Source organism: Chrysemys picta, chromosome 6, assembly GCF_011386835.1.
Source record: "Chrysemys picta bellii isolate R12L10 chromosome 6, ASM1138683v2, whole genome shotgun sequence".
NCBI lineage: Eukaryota > Metazoa > Chordata > Testudines > Emydidae > Chrysemys > Chrysemys picta.
This window is the reverse complement of record NC_088796.1, coordinates 98,895,082-98,912,687: the sequence shown is the minus strand read 5'-3', so window position 1 is coordinate 98,912,687 and position 17,606 is coordinate 98,895,082. Positions and strand designations below refer to the sequence as shown.

At 38.7% G+C, this 17,606-nt stretch overlaps 1 protein-coding gene across 7 annotated transcripts in view; it reads right to left on the bottom strand.

Annotated features, from left to right (window-relative positions):
• Nucleotides 1-5,813: 5,813 nt before the first annotated feature.
• Nucleotides 5,814-17,606, bottom strand: part of VPS13A (vacuolar protein sorting 13 homolog A) — a 293,421-nt gene continuing 281,628 nt past the window's right edge. For all 7 annotated transcript variants that reach the window (XR_010588882.1, XM_042850566.2, XM_005297727.5 and 4 more), the window contains 4 exons: nucleotides 17,446-17,531; nucleotides 16,127-16,250; nucleotides 14,376-14,450; nucleotides 5,814-7,535 (listed from right to left, as the gene is read on the bottom strand). Coding sequence is in view for 6 of the 7 variants with exons in the window: in XM_042850566.2 (XP_042706500.2) it covers nucleotides 7,485-7,535; nucleotides 14,376-14,450; nucleotides 16,127-16,250; nucleotides 17,446-17,531 (336 nt within the window). In the remaining variant the exon portion in view is untranslated. The remainder of the gene's footprint in view (nucleotides 7,536-14,375; nucleotides 14,451-16,126; nucleotides 16,251-17,445; nucleotides 17,532-17,606) is intronic.

Genomic DNA, 17,606 nt, shown 5'->3' with positions numbered 1-17,606 from the left:
AAAAAGGATGTAGCAGATTGTCCTCACTCTGAGCTGGAGACATCTCTCACAGGAACAGGCAGTGGGGCAATTGTCCTCAGTTGTGGGAAATGTCCACTAAACAGCCCTGGGAGTCTAAAACAGAGTTGGTCTAAAAACAGAAAAAGTTGTCACAAAAATGTTGGCCTGTTTTTCCATCAAAACAATTCAAAATTTGAAATATTTTAAGCAGTTGTGGTCCAGAAAACACTAACAACCTGCTTTCTCAAGTCATTTGGAATTTTGCAGACAAAAAAAAAAGGTCTCTCCCTTATGACCTTGTAATCCAATGGCAGTGAAGCTGCCTCGGAAATAGAAGCCTTTTATGCCTGTGTCTGAGCATAAACAGCCCCATGCACTCCCTTCATCCAGGTTGTACCCTGCAAACACATTCCTAATGTGAGAAAGCAATGAAGAAAAAGTTTAAACCTCTTATTTTTCTCCTATTAATATTTAAAAAACAAAATCCTGAAGAAGGGATCACTTGTTTCTGTCATTTAGGCCCTTCTGCAGGAGGTGAGGCTCAGAGTCTGCCTAAACAAGGACTGCAGAACCATTTTATGAAAGTTTGCATCTGCCCTGGAAGATAGGGTTATGGCATAATGGTTCATGAATGTATGTATCGACAACCACGTAGCAGCACTGCAAATGTCCAATACGGGAACACCACGAGGAATGCTATGGACTTTGATTGTGCCCTTGTAAAATGAGCTCACACCCACCGAGGGGGCTTAGCCAAAGCTGTTTCATATGTAGTCTTGATGCAGTATGTTATACTTTTTGAGATTGTCTCTGAAGAGAGCGCTTGACCCTTTATACGATCTGCATATAACAGAAACTAATGAGGCAAAACATTAAAAGGTTCAATCCTGACCAGATAAAAGGTCAGACATTGCCAGACATCTAATATGTGGCGATGCTGCTCCTCAGGAGACGAATGAGGCTTAGGAAAGAACAATGGTAAATATAACACCTGGTTTAAATGAAACTGAGAAACCACTCTATGACCACATCCAAATTTTTTTTGTCTAAAGTCACTTTTTCTTTTGAGAATTGCGTATAAGGAGGCTCTGCCATCATAGCCTGCAACTCTCACACTCTCCTTGTGGATGTTATTACTACCAGAAATGCAGTTTTCTGACATAAAAATGGAAAGGGACAAGATGTCAGTGGCTCGAACAGATGTCCCATTAAGGCCCGACAGAGGAACTGGCTCTGGGAGCGGAGGATATAGATGAAGAAATCCTTTTAAGAATCTTGCTCCCATGGCATTGGAGAAGACAGACCCCCGACCCCCCCCCCGAATGGGGGGATTAAATGCAGATATTGCTGCCAGATACACTTTCAATTAACTAAATGCAAGCCGCAACAACTGAAGGTGCAACAAGTACTCTAAAATGTTCTGGGATAGAGGCCAGCGGTGGTTGGATTCAATGGACTAATAACCACACTGAAAATAGTTTCCAATTCACTGAATAGGCCATCCTCAGAGTTTTTTTTTTTTTAAACACTGTTAAGGAGGACTCGTTGGATAGCCACCAAAACACTACTCTTCTCTCCTTGTTCAACCATGCAGTAGCCACACCATAAGATGCAGGGAGCTGAGTGCAGATGCAAGGTGCGGCCTTGGTTCTGAGTAAGTTGGGATGGGAGACTGAACTGACAGCATGAGAAGGCTGGAGAACCAGCACTGTCTTGGCCACGCTGGGACAATGAGAATGAGCTTGGCCCAATCTGCCTCGAGCTTGATGACGACCAGAGGGATGACTGGTATCGGGAAAGGCATATAGTGGAGGTGACTGCCAGCTGAGGTGGAAAGCATCAGACAGGGAGCCTGGACTAAGCCCCCTTTGAGGGCAGAACAGACATTTCCTGTTGTCCCTTGTAGCAAACAGGTCAATTGTCGGGATGACCAGGTTGTGAAGATGACCAGAAGGACATTTGCCTTCAGGGACCACTCGTGATTTAGGGAAAAATACCTGCTGAGATGATCCACGAGATGATTCCGGACTCTGGGCAAGTGAGTGGCTATCAGAGTAATGTTCTCCTCGATGCAGAACTGCCACAGCCTGATCACCTTTAGACAGAGCAATCTGGTGTGTGCTCCCCTTTGTTTGTTCACCTAGTACATCGTGAACCAATGAGTCCCTGATACAGTCGCAAAAATGCGTGACAGCCATTATACATGGCCCAAAGCTCCAGCGCATTGATATGGAGTGAAGCCTCCAGCTCTGACCACAGTCCCTGTACTTTTCCTTGGCGCGGGTTGCCAGAGAATGGCTCCTCTGTTTCTTTGGAGAGGCACCTGCTCTGGAATGTGAAGCGGCAGCACTTTTGGAACCCAAAGGCAATATTTGACCTGATGCAAGCCTTGGTACCAAAGCAGGCACTGCTTCACGTGAAGGGCTGGAGCCACTTGGGTCTGTTTTGTGAACAATCTGCAGATCACACAACAGTCTTTCACATGGGCCTGGCTGAGACAAAGCAAGCACTGCACATGGGAACCACTGTTGGGGATCACTCCCCAACATGAAGGATAATGTTTAAACCATGGTGAGGGCATCACCAAGGAAAACTGAACTAATAGAACTAACACTAATCTAACTAAAGGTACTACTAACTATATACAACAACACAAAACTACACTAGTGAGAGGTTGTTAGGTTAAGACCACATAGAACTCTAACTCCAGACACAGGGGAGGGGTAAGAAGGAACTGAGGGAGGGTTGGGGTGGTGCCGCCTCAAATAGCCAGAGGAGGGGCTACAGCCATGAGGCATGAGCACTGCTCCTCTATGGGTACTGATAAGCAAATTTCTCCAGCTCCCATGCACTGGGTGCGCAGACACCTAAGTGGAATGCATGGCTACATCTACTCAAAGAAGAAAACCCACTACTGAGGAGAAGAGAAAGAAGCTTGAGAGCAGCATTTCAGAGAATGGTCCCTGATGAGTATTTTCCTCAAAAAAATAGCCTCAAAGATAAATGCTGAGAAGACATGAGGTAAAGTAAAAAGAGGGTCTCCCTATTTACGAAAAAACATCAGAGATGTTTAAAAATGAAAAAGGTGAATCACTGCATTCTGTTGATCCCCTGGAGACAGATTTTTCAGTGGTTTGCTAGATGGGTGAGACATCTAGGATATTTTCTTATAGAACTGAACTGTCCTGGATAATAGGAAAAGTCAAACCTTTAATAAGAATTAACCAACATACATTGAGAAACTAGAAAAATGTAATTTATCACTGGAAAATATGTTTAATTATGGACTTATTGGTTGCTTGCTGAAAATACAATACAACAGACTCACTTTCTCTTCTTTGTGCGATAGTGGTATCATTATATATAAATCAATAATTAATGAAAAATAATCATTTTCTGGAGCTCAAATTCAAAGCAACAAGAAAGAGAAACATTCCATGCTGTTTAAAAAGAATATACTACTGTTTCCTCTAAACTAACACCATACAAAGAAACAAACATACAGGTTTTAAAGTTAAAATTTTTAATAAACGTATTTATCTATATCAGGCATAAATATTTGCATTGTGTGATTATATTGTCAGGTTGCAAACTATACAAGATTTAGCAATCATACAAAGATATGATAACATTGTAATTATAAAAATCATCATTTAACATTAGCAGACTAATTTCTTAGGAAAACTGCATGTTTACAGTTCAAGCTCAAGAACTTGGATGGACCAGAGTGTAACACTTAATTTACTATTTTCATAGACACATGGGCTAAGAGAGTCCATATAAGAGAAACAAAGACCAGATAGAACTGCAAAGTACTGCTCAGATGTGGAAATAGAAAATTTTGAACTGCTAACCAGCGCTAATTAATATACGTATGTTTCTTATGAAAGGTTACAAAGAAGCATATGCTACTACTATTATTTTTATAAAAATATTAGAAAATAAGAAAAAATTTTAAAGTTCTTTTTCCAGGACTTACAGCAACTTTTAAATCTCACATCTGATTCCTGATTCATTTAGAGAGAAAGAGAGAGAGACTATATGTATCATGAATGCATATTGTATATATATTGTATAGTTTTAATAAAAAAATCCAGTTATAAATCTCAACTTTTTATCAAGGAAAACTTAAAACTCAGGGCTGCATGCCACTCTCAGGTGCAAACAACTCTCTTTGAAGATAACTTGGAGTTGTGTTTGTATATCCAGACAGATACTTTGGCTTTAGTTGCTTATAGCCTAAAGGTTCTGTGTGGTAACACTTACAAAGTGGTGCAATTCTCCTCAATCATGGTAACAAAATCCACAAGACTAATGAAAATGGAAATCATTAAACTATATAGCTTAGGAGGAAAACGTTCCAAGCTATATTAACATTTTTTAATATATTTTTTCACCTTAAGGCCTGGAAAAGACTTTATAGAGCCCTTAATTGTATGCAATACCATGGTTGTGTAGAATGGACGTTGGATCTTTTGACTTATAAATATATTTCAATAATGTCTCTTGCATATTTTATGACTACAGTACCCCACTTTTTATAGGGCTTAGTCATTTGGACACATTACTATTTAAAAAAAAACTATCAAATTTGTTGCTCTTAATTCCGTGTTTTGGTTTGTCAATGATTATTACTAATACTATTATTTTGAATCAAGTTAAAAAACATAGTGCTTTTTCTGAGACATCAAACTAGCTATTTTCTCAAAAGAAGAAAATTTATATTCATACAGGAAAGATGATAATGTGCTTCAATAAATGTTTATAGTATACTTAACTACTATTTTAACACTACAATAGACAAAATCAAAATGCAGACATTAAAATAAGTCTTAAATTTAATAAAATTTGTTGTTCAAATTAATATATTCTTTTCCACTGAATACAGAATGACTGAAGTGTAGCAATGCAATAAAGACTGGTAGCAAGGTGCAGCAATAGGAGTCTAGAAGAAAGGATGATATAGGGGGAATATGCAGCCTGTTGGCCAAGAGAGGAGCCCGAGAAAACCAGGGCAAGGTAGGATCCTGGAAACTGGGGAAGCAGGAGAAAGTCTACAAATGCATTTTTCTGGAATATGATGGCATTGACACTCTTTCCGGGTTCTTTTAAGCTCTCTGAGTAAGGATCTTTGCTGGTTTATAATATCAAAATAGTTTATAATTTAGAGAAATATAGCACAAAGAATGGAAAAAACTACAATCCATTAAAACAGGAGCTTGAGCACAGCTATACATTGTCTTTGAAGATCAAGTTTAAGAACTGGGCATTTGAAATAGAGAAAATTTTGAAGTACTCTAGGGACTTATTAGGTGATCAGGATGAAGATAAGATTTGCACAACATTATTTTATTGGCAGAGTACATCAGGAAAATAAAAGTTGGTGATAATCAAACCCATCAAACAAAAGAAAGCTCCAAACAGAGAGGAATGATTTCAAAATAGAGAACAAAAAGGCTATACAAATGAGTATGTACAAAGAAGACATGAGTTGTGAGAGAGGCCAAAAGCAGAAATTCAAGGAGCGGATTTGTAGCAAATATAGGAAGAAAGAATGAAATGGTATTCAAGAGAGGATCATAATAAGGCTCTTGATCCAGTTGTATTGTGTAAGTTTAGAAGTAGTAGTGGTAAAAAGCAGGGATTGAGAAAGTTTGTATTATCCGGTATTCAGCTAAAGACATTACCAACAATCAAACAAGGCAATATATTCATTATTATTTTGGTGTGAATGTAACTTGAATAAGTACTCTTGGTGCATGTTTCATGTTTTCTGTACTACAAAAGATATACATGAGAGGAGTAACACACAATCATTGTCATAGTTTGGAACTTGTTTATATTCTTTTGATTCAATTTACATTCAATATAGCAAAGAATAAAATGTTCTGGGGGAAATTACAATAATATTACAATATATTTTGTAACCAGCTGAAAGGTTAAACACCACAGCAGGAAAGACTTGGTATACATGAAATGAATTGTAGTTTGGCAAGCCATTTACTTTAGCTTTTACAACAAAGCAACATTTTGGATAGCTCAAACAGCACCAGCAATTTCAGGAGGATTAAATTCCCTAACTATGCACATTCCAAACAGTGGTTTGGAAATAACATTTTGGCAGCAGATACTACATGCATCAGACCTTCCATAGTCTTCAAAATCTGGAGTAGACAATATATTCAAATACCACTATGCAGTTCCCCTTCACCTTTTATGTCCACTAATCTATAGATTTTATTTTTCAAGTCATTCTCATATATTACTATCCACACATCATAACAGCAAATTGAAAAAAAAAAACCCAATATGACATCACAGCAGGGTTTTCTTTATTGAAGTCCAGCTGCCACTTACATTTATTCCAATTGGATATTAACCTCTTTTAAAAAATCGTTTCATTAGGTGAGTAAAGGCAAATGTGAATTAAGTCAATATTACTTTTGTTAAATTATTTTAATATGAACATGTTTTTTATATAAAATTTGATTAATTCAGCAGTCTTCTAAAATTTATTAGTTTGTTTTGCATGCAATACTATGTAACCCTAGGAATACTCTTGCATTGAACAGTACTCTTAAACCTCAGGATATACTTCATTATCAAGTATTCCAACTCCACTCATATAGTTAAAATAAGGTCCGACTACTCTCAGCATAATTCCAAAGATTTATCTGTTTCTCCTCTCCCCAGATTATCACTTCCTTCGGTAAACTGACCTGTTCTTTTTTATGAATACCAATGTGTGTGTCATGGGATCTGAAGCTTTTGCTAAATCTGAGTGGCATATAAAATAATTTACTAAAAGTGATATTACTATATTTTAAGTTGATCATGAACTGTTCATTTATATAAAAAAAATAAAGGAAATAATTCCATGACATTTATCAATAAAAAGCCCCTCTAAGATTAAATATCTGAGTTAGCCATTTCTGGTCAGCAGTCTTTCTGAATTTTCTTCAAGTCGTAGGAGTAAGTCTGCCTGACCTCTGATGAGTTCATTTGAATTTCAATAGAACATAGTGGCTGACATCTATGTGAAAACTGATGGGAGAACTAGAGTTTGAGTATTGATCACCACCTCAAGATGTGCTCCATCTAAAATCACACAGATTATTCTCAAACTCAGTTTCTGTAGCAGACGTGAAAGAATCAAACATAAGACAACTGCTTGTTTATACTGTATTTGTAAGGAATCAGGTCTAGATTTAGGTGTCTATAATTTCATAAGTGAAAAACCCGGCAAGCCAAAAGTTGGTAGGAATTTTTTTTTTTTTTTAATCACCAGACTATTTTACCTGACTGATTACTCAATTAAAATTTGATTATGATTATATATTATACAGGCAGAATGAAGCTATTACAAACTCTCTCTCTTTTTTTTCCCTGATAATCAAACAGTTTCACATGTTAAACAGCAATTAAAATGCAATAGCCAGAACTGTGCATTCCATGTTCTCTGTGTCTTGGAGCTTCTCCAGTGATTACAACTTTGGATGACTTTCTCTCACTTCTTCCAGTTTAGAAAGGATCCACTGTGGGAGTTAAGAGAAAAAAAAAGTTCCTTTAGTAAAAAGTGTGCCATGCAGTAAAAAATTTGGCTGGGATGGCCAGACATGTCACCATTTAATACCTGGTCCTAATCAAATCTTAACATTATGCAAAGTTCATAATCTACAATAGTATTTCTCTGCCTTTCCTGTCTTTATACTGTCTTTTGAAGTTCAAATTCCAATCTCCCACATGACAACATATGGGACTACTGCTAAGACATCTGGCTAGGCTAAAATTCCAATTACTTAATCTGCAGTTAGGGTTGCCACCAGTCTGGTTTTTACCTGGACAGTCCAGTTTTTGGCTTCTGCATCCAGGTGCCATATATGAACAATAACATTTTAGAAAAGTAATAATTACCACTGTGTTGCATATATCCTGGAGAGACATTATTATTCATTTATATTATCCAAGCATTCTAGGCAAGTCACAGAACAGAGAATGACATGGTTCCTGCCACTAAACAATTATAATTAAATTTTAGAGGTGACAAAAAGAATGAAGATGACAGAGTTGGCAGAGGGTGGAACCAGCAAAACTGAGTCTTGCTGCAATATGATCATATTGTTAGTCAGTTTAGGCACAAACATGTTGTTGGTTCTGTTAAGGTTTTTTTTTTTAAATGTATTTAAAATAAATATACTAGTAAGTCAATGCACACAGTGTGGAGAAATTAGTTTTCAGAAGAGATTTAAATAAGAGGATATTGGCACGGCAGATCGGAGTGGGAAAGGCATTCCCTGTATCATGAGGAGTATGAAAAAAAGGAGATAAAGTCTCCTGGAAGAAAGAAACAAAGTGTATCAAGGCTGATAAGAGGCCAGGTTCGATAAATAAATAGGACTGGAGTTATGTGCTGCTCTGTGCCTCAGTTTCCCCATCTGTAAACTGAGGACACTCAAATTCCAAGGTCATAAGGCACCATTGTGATCATCTAGTCTGACTTCCTGTATGACATGGTCCATAGAACTTCCCCAAAATAATTTCTAGAGCCTATATTTTTGAAAAACATCCAGTCTTGATTTAAAAATGATCATTGATGGAGAATCCACCATGATCCTGGGTAACTGGTTCCAATGGTTAACTACTCTCACTGTTAAAAATGTACATCTTTTTTCCAGTCTGAATTTGGCTAGCTTCAACTTCCAGTCCCTACACAGTTCTATGTTATGAAGAACCCATTTATTAAATATGTGTTCCCCATATAGGTAACTTAACCATCCCCTTTTTACCTAAATAGATTGAGCTCCTTGAGTTTATCGCTGTAAGGCAAGATTTCTAATCCTTTAATCATTTCTCATGGCTCTTCTCTGAACCCTTTCCAATTTTTCAACATCCTTCATGAATTGTGGACATAGCATTCCAGCAACAGTCGCGCCATACTGGCCTCTTTTGTAAAGTGCTTTTAGATCCACTGATGAAAAGTACTATTTAAGCGCTAGTTATTACCATTATGTAGGCCCTTAAAGGTGAGACTAAGTATTTTAAATTTAATGCAATAGAGAAGATGAAAAGAGAGATTAAAGTCAGTAGGTGACGTGATCAGACTGATGGGCTAGGAAGATCTAGACTGTTTTACTTAATTTTAGATTGGCAAGTATTGAGAAATAGCTCCAATGGAGGATATTAGAAAAGATATAAACAAACAAAATTCTCGTTAATTTAATTGTGTGTGTGAAAGAGGTTACCAGTAACTGTTGTTCTTTAGGAATTGCCTCTGTGCATTTATACTTGTGGAATCTGATGCCCTAGCACAGAGCTGCAGTGTCTGCTGGGGAGACACACAAGAAACCTTGTGTGGAAGTGATGTCTCTCTCTCCTACTGTATATAGGGGAATGTGCACACACACACCCGCCTCAGTTTCTTCTCCCTAACCACAGAGTCCTGATGTTATATAGAACTCTAAGGTAGAGGTAGTGGTGGAGGAGGGGGGAAGGGGGTAACAAGAATTCACAAAGGCAACTCCCAAAGAAGAACAGTTACTCGCAAGTAACTTCTCTTTCTTAAAGGGACTCTGTGTACTCCCACTTGTGGGAGTTTACAAGCAGTGCCTCATCTGGAGGATAGTAAGCAAGGATTTCTAAGATAAATATGAACTGTAGCACTGCCTCATATCCCAAACTGGGCATCAGACTGTGATACTAAATCTAGTGAGTAGTGTCTGGTACAAGTCTGCACTGAACCTCTAAGTTTCTGCTTTGTATATCTATCTTAGAGGAACTTGCCTAAGGGACTGTTGGTGTGGTGGCTTTCATGAAGTGGGTCTTTAAAGCAGATGGTACTGGTTTCCCAAGTAAGATGTAACACATTAGACAGCAGGTTGTCCTCCACACTGTGAGGTGGAGTGTCTCTGAGTTGGGGTGAAGAATCCTCTCTTACTTTTGAGACAGCCAGTCTGGAAACAAAGGCAGCTATAGGAGATCTGAATATCTGTGCTGAGGCCACTCTAGGGCTATTAGTATGTTTGTTCTGCTCAAAGTGATTAGAGAGGAATAATGTCACCTAGAGTGACCATCTTGAACTTGAATGTTCATATGTAGGGTAGAGCAGTTTTTCCGTCCTGCAAAGTTGAGATGTCACATTTTTTTCCCATCCCAAAACAGTATGAAAAGTCAGATCAGACCAAAATGTTTCAATAATTTTGAAATGTTTCATTTAGATTTTTGTAACTTTTCAGGGTAAATTAACTACAATTTCAAAATGAAGTCCTTTTGAATAAAAAATGAGAATTTGTTATAAAAATGTCAAAATGGGATGTTCTGCCAAACTTTTTTCCAAAATGGTTTTCAAATGAAGAGACCTGTTGAAATCCTCTCTAAATGTTGTTTTCAACGAATCAACATTTTCTGATGAAAAAATATTTCTTTGGAAAACTCCTGGCCAGCTCTATTCTTGTTTAAGTCTATGTGACTTCATGTGCAGCTTTCAACCCACACTATCAAAACTGCTGTTTAGAAGCCAGTGTGGAGGGCTGCAAGGACATGCATTGAGGAATACTGCTCCTATACTGCAGAAGTCAGTTACCAATAGGTTTAGGAGATGGCTGATATTGCCTCTGGGACTGCATCCCTTGGTGTTGTGAAGGAGCCTGACTTTGAGACATAATGCTGGGTAGGAAGACTTCATCTAACTCAAGGAAAAGACAGGTGTAAATTTCCAGGAGTGGGCAGCAGCCTTAGTGGCCCATCGATGTTCTCAAGGGCCTCATCACTGAAAAATTATGTATCAGAAGCAGGGGATCTGACATCATTGTTTCCGGCAGAAGAGTATTTGCCATTCTCCTCAATCATTCCTGAAACGGTCTCTGTCAGAAGGTTAAGCCAATGCAGCCACCTGATCCTCTGATCAGGTATCATCTGTCTGTTCCTCCAAAGGGAACTTTTATGGTTCTCATGAAGAAGTCTCATCAAATATAGGGAGATCTTACAGAACTGAGGGATCTGGTGCCAGTATGTGGCAGCAAGGAAGGCTGTATTGGTGTTGGGTGAGGTACAGGTGCTTGGAAGGGTACACTGGAGCTGGCCTTGTAGTCTTCAGAGGGCTTTCATGGAGTTCTTTATATAGGGTAACATGATGTCTGGATCTGAGGTGAGAAGATGACCAGCGTCTCAAGGCAGAGTCAGAAGACCCTATAGACTCATCTTTGAATGGGGTCAAAGATACCCTGAAGCGGTTTCAGGTGAAATTTGGAGAAGTTGGTGCAGGCACAGAGCCAAGTAGCAGAAATGCATGAGGTGGGATAGTGAGTAGCTTCAGTGGTGGATCCCAGGCAGGCATGGAGACTTCAAAAGTGTTATCAGGATCTGAACTGGGATCCAAGTTGGTTGATGCCACGATTTGTGGCTCTGGAGGAGTGGGGAGAAAAGGTGTCTGTGGTGCCATTTCTGTGTCTCAGAGGCCCTCATGGGTTGGAGAGTACAAGGAAGAAGAGGGCTGGCATTTCCTTTTTCTGTTGTTTTTACCTCTCTGGTGACAAGATGTTTCCTCTTCTCCTTTGTTTTACCCTAACAGTTACCTGCATTGACTTGTGATGCCAAGGCAGAGGCATCATCACCAGAGGATAGCTCTGAAGTTGGTTCTGAGGGCATTGGTGCCAAATGAGGAGTACACACAGAAATCGCTGCTTTCTGTGTTTTGCGAAGGCCACTGAGGACTTAATTAGCAGTGCCAGTTTGGTCTGTGGTATTGTTTTTGATTTAGCCAGTGCTGGCGGTGCCAAGTAAGGGATTACTCCCAATATAAGGCCTAAGATCTGTCTTGGGCCTAAGACAGAAGGTGGTGCTGAGGCTGGAGCAGCACAATGCATCTTGAGCCCTGTGTAAGAGCACCTCAGTGCAGAGGCTCAGTACACCTAGCCCCTTGAAGGCTGTAGGAATTGAGAAGCCAGCGAAGCCTGGAGCCCCAAGCATCTCTCCCTTCTAGTTTGGGGAACAAAGGTGCAACAAACTACACACAAAGTTACCAAGACATAGAAGGCACTGGACATGGGCCTCAGTCTCTGGTATGATAATCAGGCAGGAGAGGAAGAAAACCTCTTGAAACCCTTACAGGGCTCGGGACTCACTCATGGTCCCCATGAGGGAACAAGAGCAAGCTACAGGGTTCTGACAACAATGTTTTTGGTGGCCTCAGAGTATGGCCACCAACTCTTGCTGGTGGCCGCTCTGACAATTTTTCCTAAAATATTTAATTAACTTTAGGAAAAAACAAATGAATATGCACATATACATGTCCAAATAATTGTCATTTATTTATGTAGGTGGTGTTTTTTTTTTTTTTTTTTTGCAGACTCAACAATAAAAATAATGTACAGTTGTCTCTATTCTTTACTGGACCTAAACAGAATTGAAACACAAAGAAGGTATTCTGCATGTTCTTGTCTTTTGTTGTTTCTTTTGCTTTTTTGGTTGCCTTTTTTTTTTTTTTTTTTTTTTTTTTTAAGACTTTCTGGCTAGTAAGTCTGCTGGTGCTGTGAAAAGTGATGCTTGTATGTTATATCACTTTGTACAGCCTCCCAGCTAGCTACTAAGTCTGCTGTGAAAAGTGATATTAACAAACACACAAATATCACTTTTCATAGCAGACTTACTCAGCCCCGGCAAGCCAGAGGACAAGTAAGCCCTGGATGGGGAGGTGGGTAGGGAGGCAACGGGGCCAGGGGCGATAGGGGGAATGAATGGGGGACTGCAGGAGGTAGCAGGGGCTGAAGCCTATTGCTTGCACCCTGCACCCGGGAATGGACCCCGGGACAGAGATGGAGACCTAAGCCACGCACCTGAAGCTTGCCTCTCACCACCCCAGGTCATCCACTCCAGCATTTGTGTCCCTAAAGACTGGCAGGGCGTGACCCCTGCTGGCAGCCTTGGGGGAGAGGCTGCTGCTTTACCCCTCTGACCCCAATCACCACCCAGGAGGCTGTGGCCACAAGAAAAGCCCCTGGTGGATGCATTTGAGAAACACTGTATACTACTCTACACAAACTAACCACGAGAAAAATAATAAGCTAGACTGAGAGAAGACCTAGCTTAGGGATATGAAAATGAGTTCTGTTCACTGTCTGTGGTGGGAGCAAAAGAATTAAGGCACACACAGTGATGACAACAAGCTCATTTGAGATCACACATGCACTCAATGAACATGGCTTTTTAAGGTAGTTTTACAACTCGACATTAGGAGCACCCTATCTCACAACTGCGAATATGCAGAGGCACTAAAAGATGAATCTGCGGTTCAGGAAGATAGGAATGAATCACACTGACCAGAACCAGATAGAGAAATTGTGCAAGTTTCCTCCACATGAATTTGGCAGCTTACCAGTAGTTCAAATCTGACCTGAAAACCTTCTCTTCCACGTGTGGCTTGCTATTTAAACCAAACTAGTAGAATGGTTCTGTGATGCAAATAAATGCTCTCTAGGGACTAGGATGCATCCTCCAGTCTCATCTTCACTTTTCACCAAAGCTATACTGCATTTTGATTTCTATCAGTGAAAGACTAATACACTGAAACCCAGTATTTTAACTGGCTCTACTATATTACTTGTTGCTTACCACTCACACAGTCAAATCAATAATCTTACAGAAAATAAAGTCTTACATGGGCCTAAGCAAGGAGATATTTTGCATTAGATCTGTGCATTTTTGAAAAGTAAATACTAACTAGTTTATTGTTGGTCTCTGTTTGTTTAGTAGCCATGTAGAATTATTGGATTCTGACCAAATAAAGCAGCTTCATTACAAATGTGTTCCCCAAAAAAGTTTACTGTAAAAACAACTATAAGTACTTGTGTGCAATTATGTGTAGAGGAGTTTTTTATTGTGTGTTCTGAAATATTGTAATTCACTGCGCAATAAATTTAAAAAATGCAACTACAAATTTTCTACCCCTGTCCACTAAAACTTCAACTATTTAAGCTATGAGCACTGTAATCTATTCATGGAGGAAAATGTCATATTTCAGAATATCAGTTATAGCTGGAGGAATGTTGTCACGATTGATAAGTTAATATTTGTAAAATACTTTGATGATATGTGTTATATGAATGCTAATTATTATTTTTAGGATGCATTTATAAGTGGAAAGTCAACTTACTTTTCACAAAATAAGTTTACTCTCCAAAATGAGTAACAGCACTTATTTAATCATCTGCCCTGAGAAAACAGAGAAGCTGAACCTGCAGTCCTCAGGGTCATTCCCCTCAATAAACACTAAGTATGGAACATTTCTTCCTTACCATGTCAATGCTCCTATGAAGTCAGGCTTTTTAACAAAAGTATAGTACTGTATTACTATAATTTAAATAGCAGTTGCTTGTATTTACCTTGGCATCTTCTGGAGTCCTAAAATTAATTATTTTTCCAAACTCTTTGGCATGAAATACAGACTTAACTCGTTCCTACAAAACAAACAATTTAAAGTTAAGATATGATCTTAATTTTTCTAAAGTTAATGAATGTATAATGCTTTTATACTCTGACTGCTCTACAAAAGTGACCTTCAAAGTGCAGTCTACATAATAAAACAATTTTTAATCAAAAAACTTACTTTACAACATATCACTCTGTTTAATACACTGTAGATCACTTTAAATATTTATATCTATAAAATAATCTACTCTACCTGGAAAAGGCAGGTTAATAAAAGCAAAATGTGCTGTGCTAAATTTTCTGTGTAACAATGGTCTAAAGTAAACTACGTAAGAACCTACGTGTACTGGAGCTAAATTTAACTTTTTCTTGACAGTTCTCTCATGTACGGACTCACGTTCATAGTGAATTCCATTTTAGGATCAATCCCTCATCTTGGTTGCTGCTAATCCATGGAGAGGACATTACACTCCTATGACCCTTATTGTCAGACACGCAGCTGAATAAAAAAGGTATTCCTGAGTGAGTCCAAATCTTCTCCCAAATTCCATTCCTCTCAGGAAAAGGATACCAGACCCTTTGCCAAGTAACCCTTATGCCAGGGGCTCTAGGGAGGGTATTTGGACTTACCCAGATAAAACTCTGATCTGGAAAGACAGCCTTTCCTGTTGTGTCCCAGGTGTTGAAGAGTAGTGACCCTCTTTTACTACAGTGTCTCCAGAGGAGTGTTAGTGTGTGTAGGAGGGGGATGTAGGACCCCCAAGAAGCTGTCAAGACTCTAAGAGTATGTCTACACTGCACTATAAGACCAAGCTTAGAATCAGGCTTGAGTCCAACCCCCCTTCCGTCTACACACAATTCTCTGAGACTCAGACTCAGACCTCAGGTTCTAGGACCCTGCAGTGGTGGAGGGCTTGAGCCAGAGTCAAGCCAGGACCCTCATGCTTTGAGCCCTATTGCTTTACAGTGTGGATACAGCCTCCCACCCACTCGGGCCCTGGGAGTCCACCAAAAGTATGCTATACTACCATAATCTTTCTTTGTCCTCTCTATCCCAAGAATCTTCAATCAACTCCAGGGAAACAGAAGTAATCTGCCCTCTCCCCGCCCCCCCCCCCCCGGTGTAGGGTCAGCTGCCTTGAGTCTCACTAACCATGAGCTTATATTGAAGTGTAGGCATATCCTAAGCCTCTTTACTCTGGCTGACTGAGGATCTGCAGAGCTGGAAGCAATTACTGCAGAGCTCTTTTTCTGTAATTCCTGAGAGGATATCTTGGCAGATATGGCTGGTTCTACCACACTGAGAGCAAGGGCAGCAAATACAGAAAAAGAGATCTGCAGGTGATCTGTTTAGGGTACAATCCTACCCGGGGAAATGTTTGTTTGTTTATTTTAATAAACATTTTCCCCAGAGAAGAAAAGTGTCTGGATGGAAGGTGAAAAAAAGGTGAATGGGGAGAAGGAAACTCCCCTTGCCATCACCCAAAATTGACTTTAAAAACTGGAAACTGAAAAATTAAATTGGGAAAGCTGAGTTGCCATTCTGATCCACTCGCTAGAGGAAAGTTAGTTTCGGATATGATCAAGCCCCCACAGACAAGTCTGAGCTGCCTCCTTAAATGTGTCAAAAGGTTACTTCAGAAAGAAAAAAAATTAAGTGATACTTTCACATTTCATTCTACTATTAGCCAGGCATCTACCCTACCTTGGCTTCAATGCGTAATCTTCTTCCATCAACGATGAATGGCTCTTTGGTAAACTCATCGTAAGTGTACTGCCACTCACATGTCAGCTGTCCAAATGTTCCTTTTGTCACAAACAAAACACCACTAAAAAGAGTAAAATAGAATAAACAGTTCAAAAATGAAAGCAGAAAATAAAACGGTATGAAATACTTCCCCTCCCTGCACCAAAGAAATTAGGAACTAAATGTTAGGTGCAGTGAAGTGGTCTTATTTCAGATAGTTTCCCACAAGCTACATGCAACAACCACATAGTATAACTTTTGAAAAGACACACAGGGACACTCAGGAAAGTTAATCCAAATTAACTTTTAAAGTGCATTAGTTAAATTACATTAAACCCCTTTCTGGATGCTGTTATTCAAAATTAAAATGGCCTTAATTCGGTTTAGCATAATTAACTTTGGAGGTGAATTCAGGTAAATCAAATTAATGCTACTTTAATTCTGAATAATAGTATCCACATAAGAGGTTTAATGTGGTTTAACTAACGCACTGCAAATTCATACCTTTAGTTAATTCGGATTAATTTTCCTAGATATCCCAGTGTAGAGAACTCCTAAATTCTGCAGGTTCCTGTGCTTATTTACAATAGCATCTATCAGCATCTTTCTTTTATGCCAAGGCAGCAACTCTATTTCTAACTTGATATTCTCAGAGGAAACATAACCCCCAGACAGAAAAAATGAAATGATTTATGCTCCATTATTAAATATGTTTGAGTCTTAGAGGAAAATTCCATTCCTTTATTACTGAGTATCTTTACTTAGATTCCATTCCTGCAATGTGCTTTACACAGGTGGATCCCTGAGTACATATAGAATCCCACTGTTTTCATCCTGACTAAATATTCAATTTATCTATCTCAGTTACAGAAAACATGAAAGCAAGTTAGTCATCCTTGGATTATAGAAGCCACACACATGAGGCATATGAAAATATATTCTTTCCAACCTGGCAGCAAAAGAGTCATAGATAACAGATGCATTTTTTCCTCTATTTATTTATTTATTTATAGAGAGAGAGAGAGGAAAAATTGTATCTGTGCATATGTGTGTGTATATATATATATATACATATACACACACACACACACACATAAAATCTCCATATATCCAAAGGTGTGAACATATATGTATAATGTATATCTCCATATATCCACATGTGTAAACACATACTTACCAAAATGATAAAAAATAGTTGTTTATCTAAAATAATTATCATTCCAACAGTCTGGTGGTACATTTTAAAGTATTTACTATTCAAAGGGAAAAGCCTTTACCTTTTTGTTATCATTAACAAATCTGTATTATTGACCATGGCATGTGTAATATATCTGAGTTTTGCAAATCTTCCATTTTCAATTTTCTAGAAGAAAAAGAGAAAGCGTTATAGCATTCCATAAAATACGTTAATTTATTTCCTGCTTATAACTCAATTTCT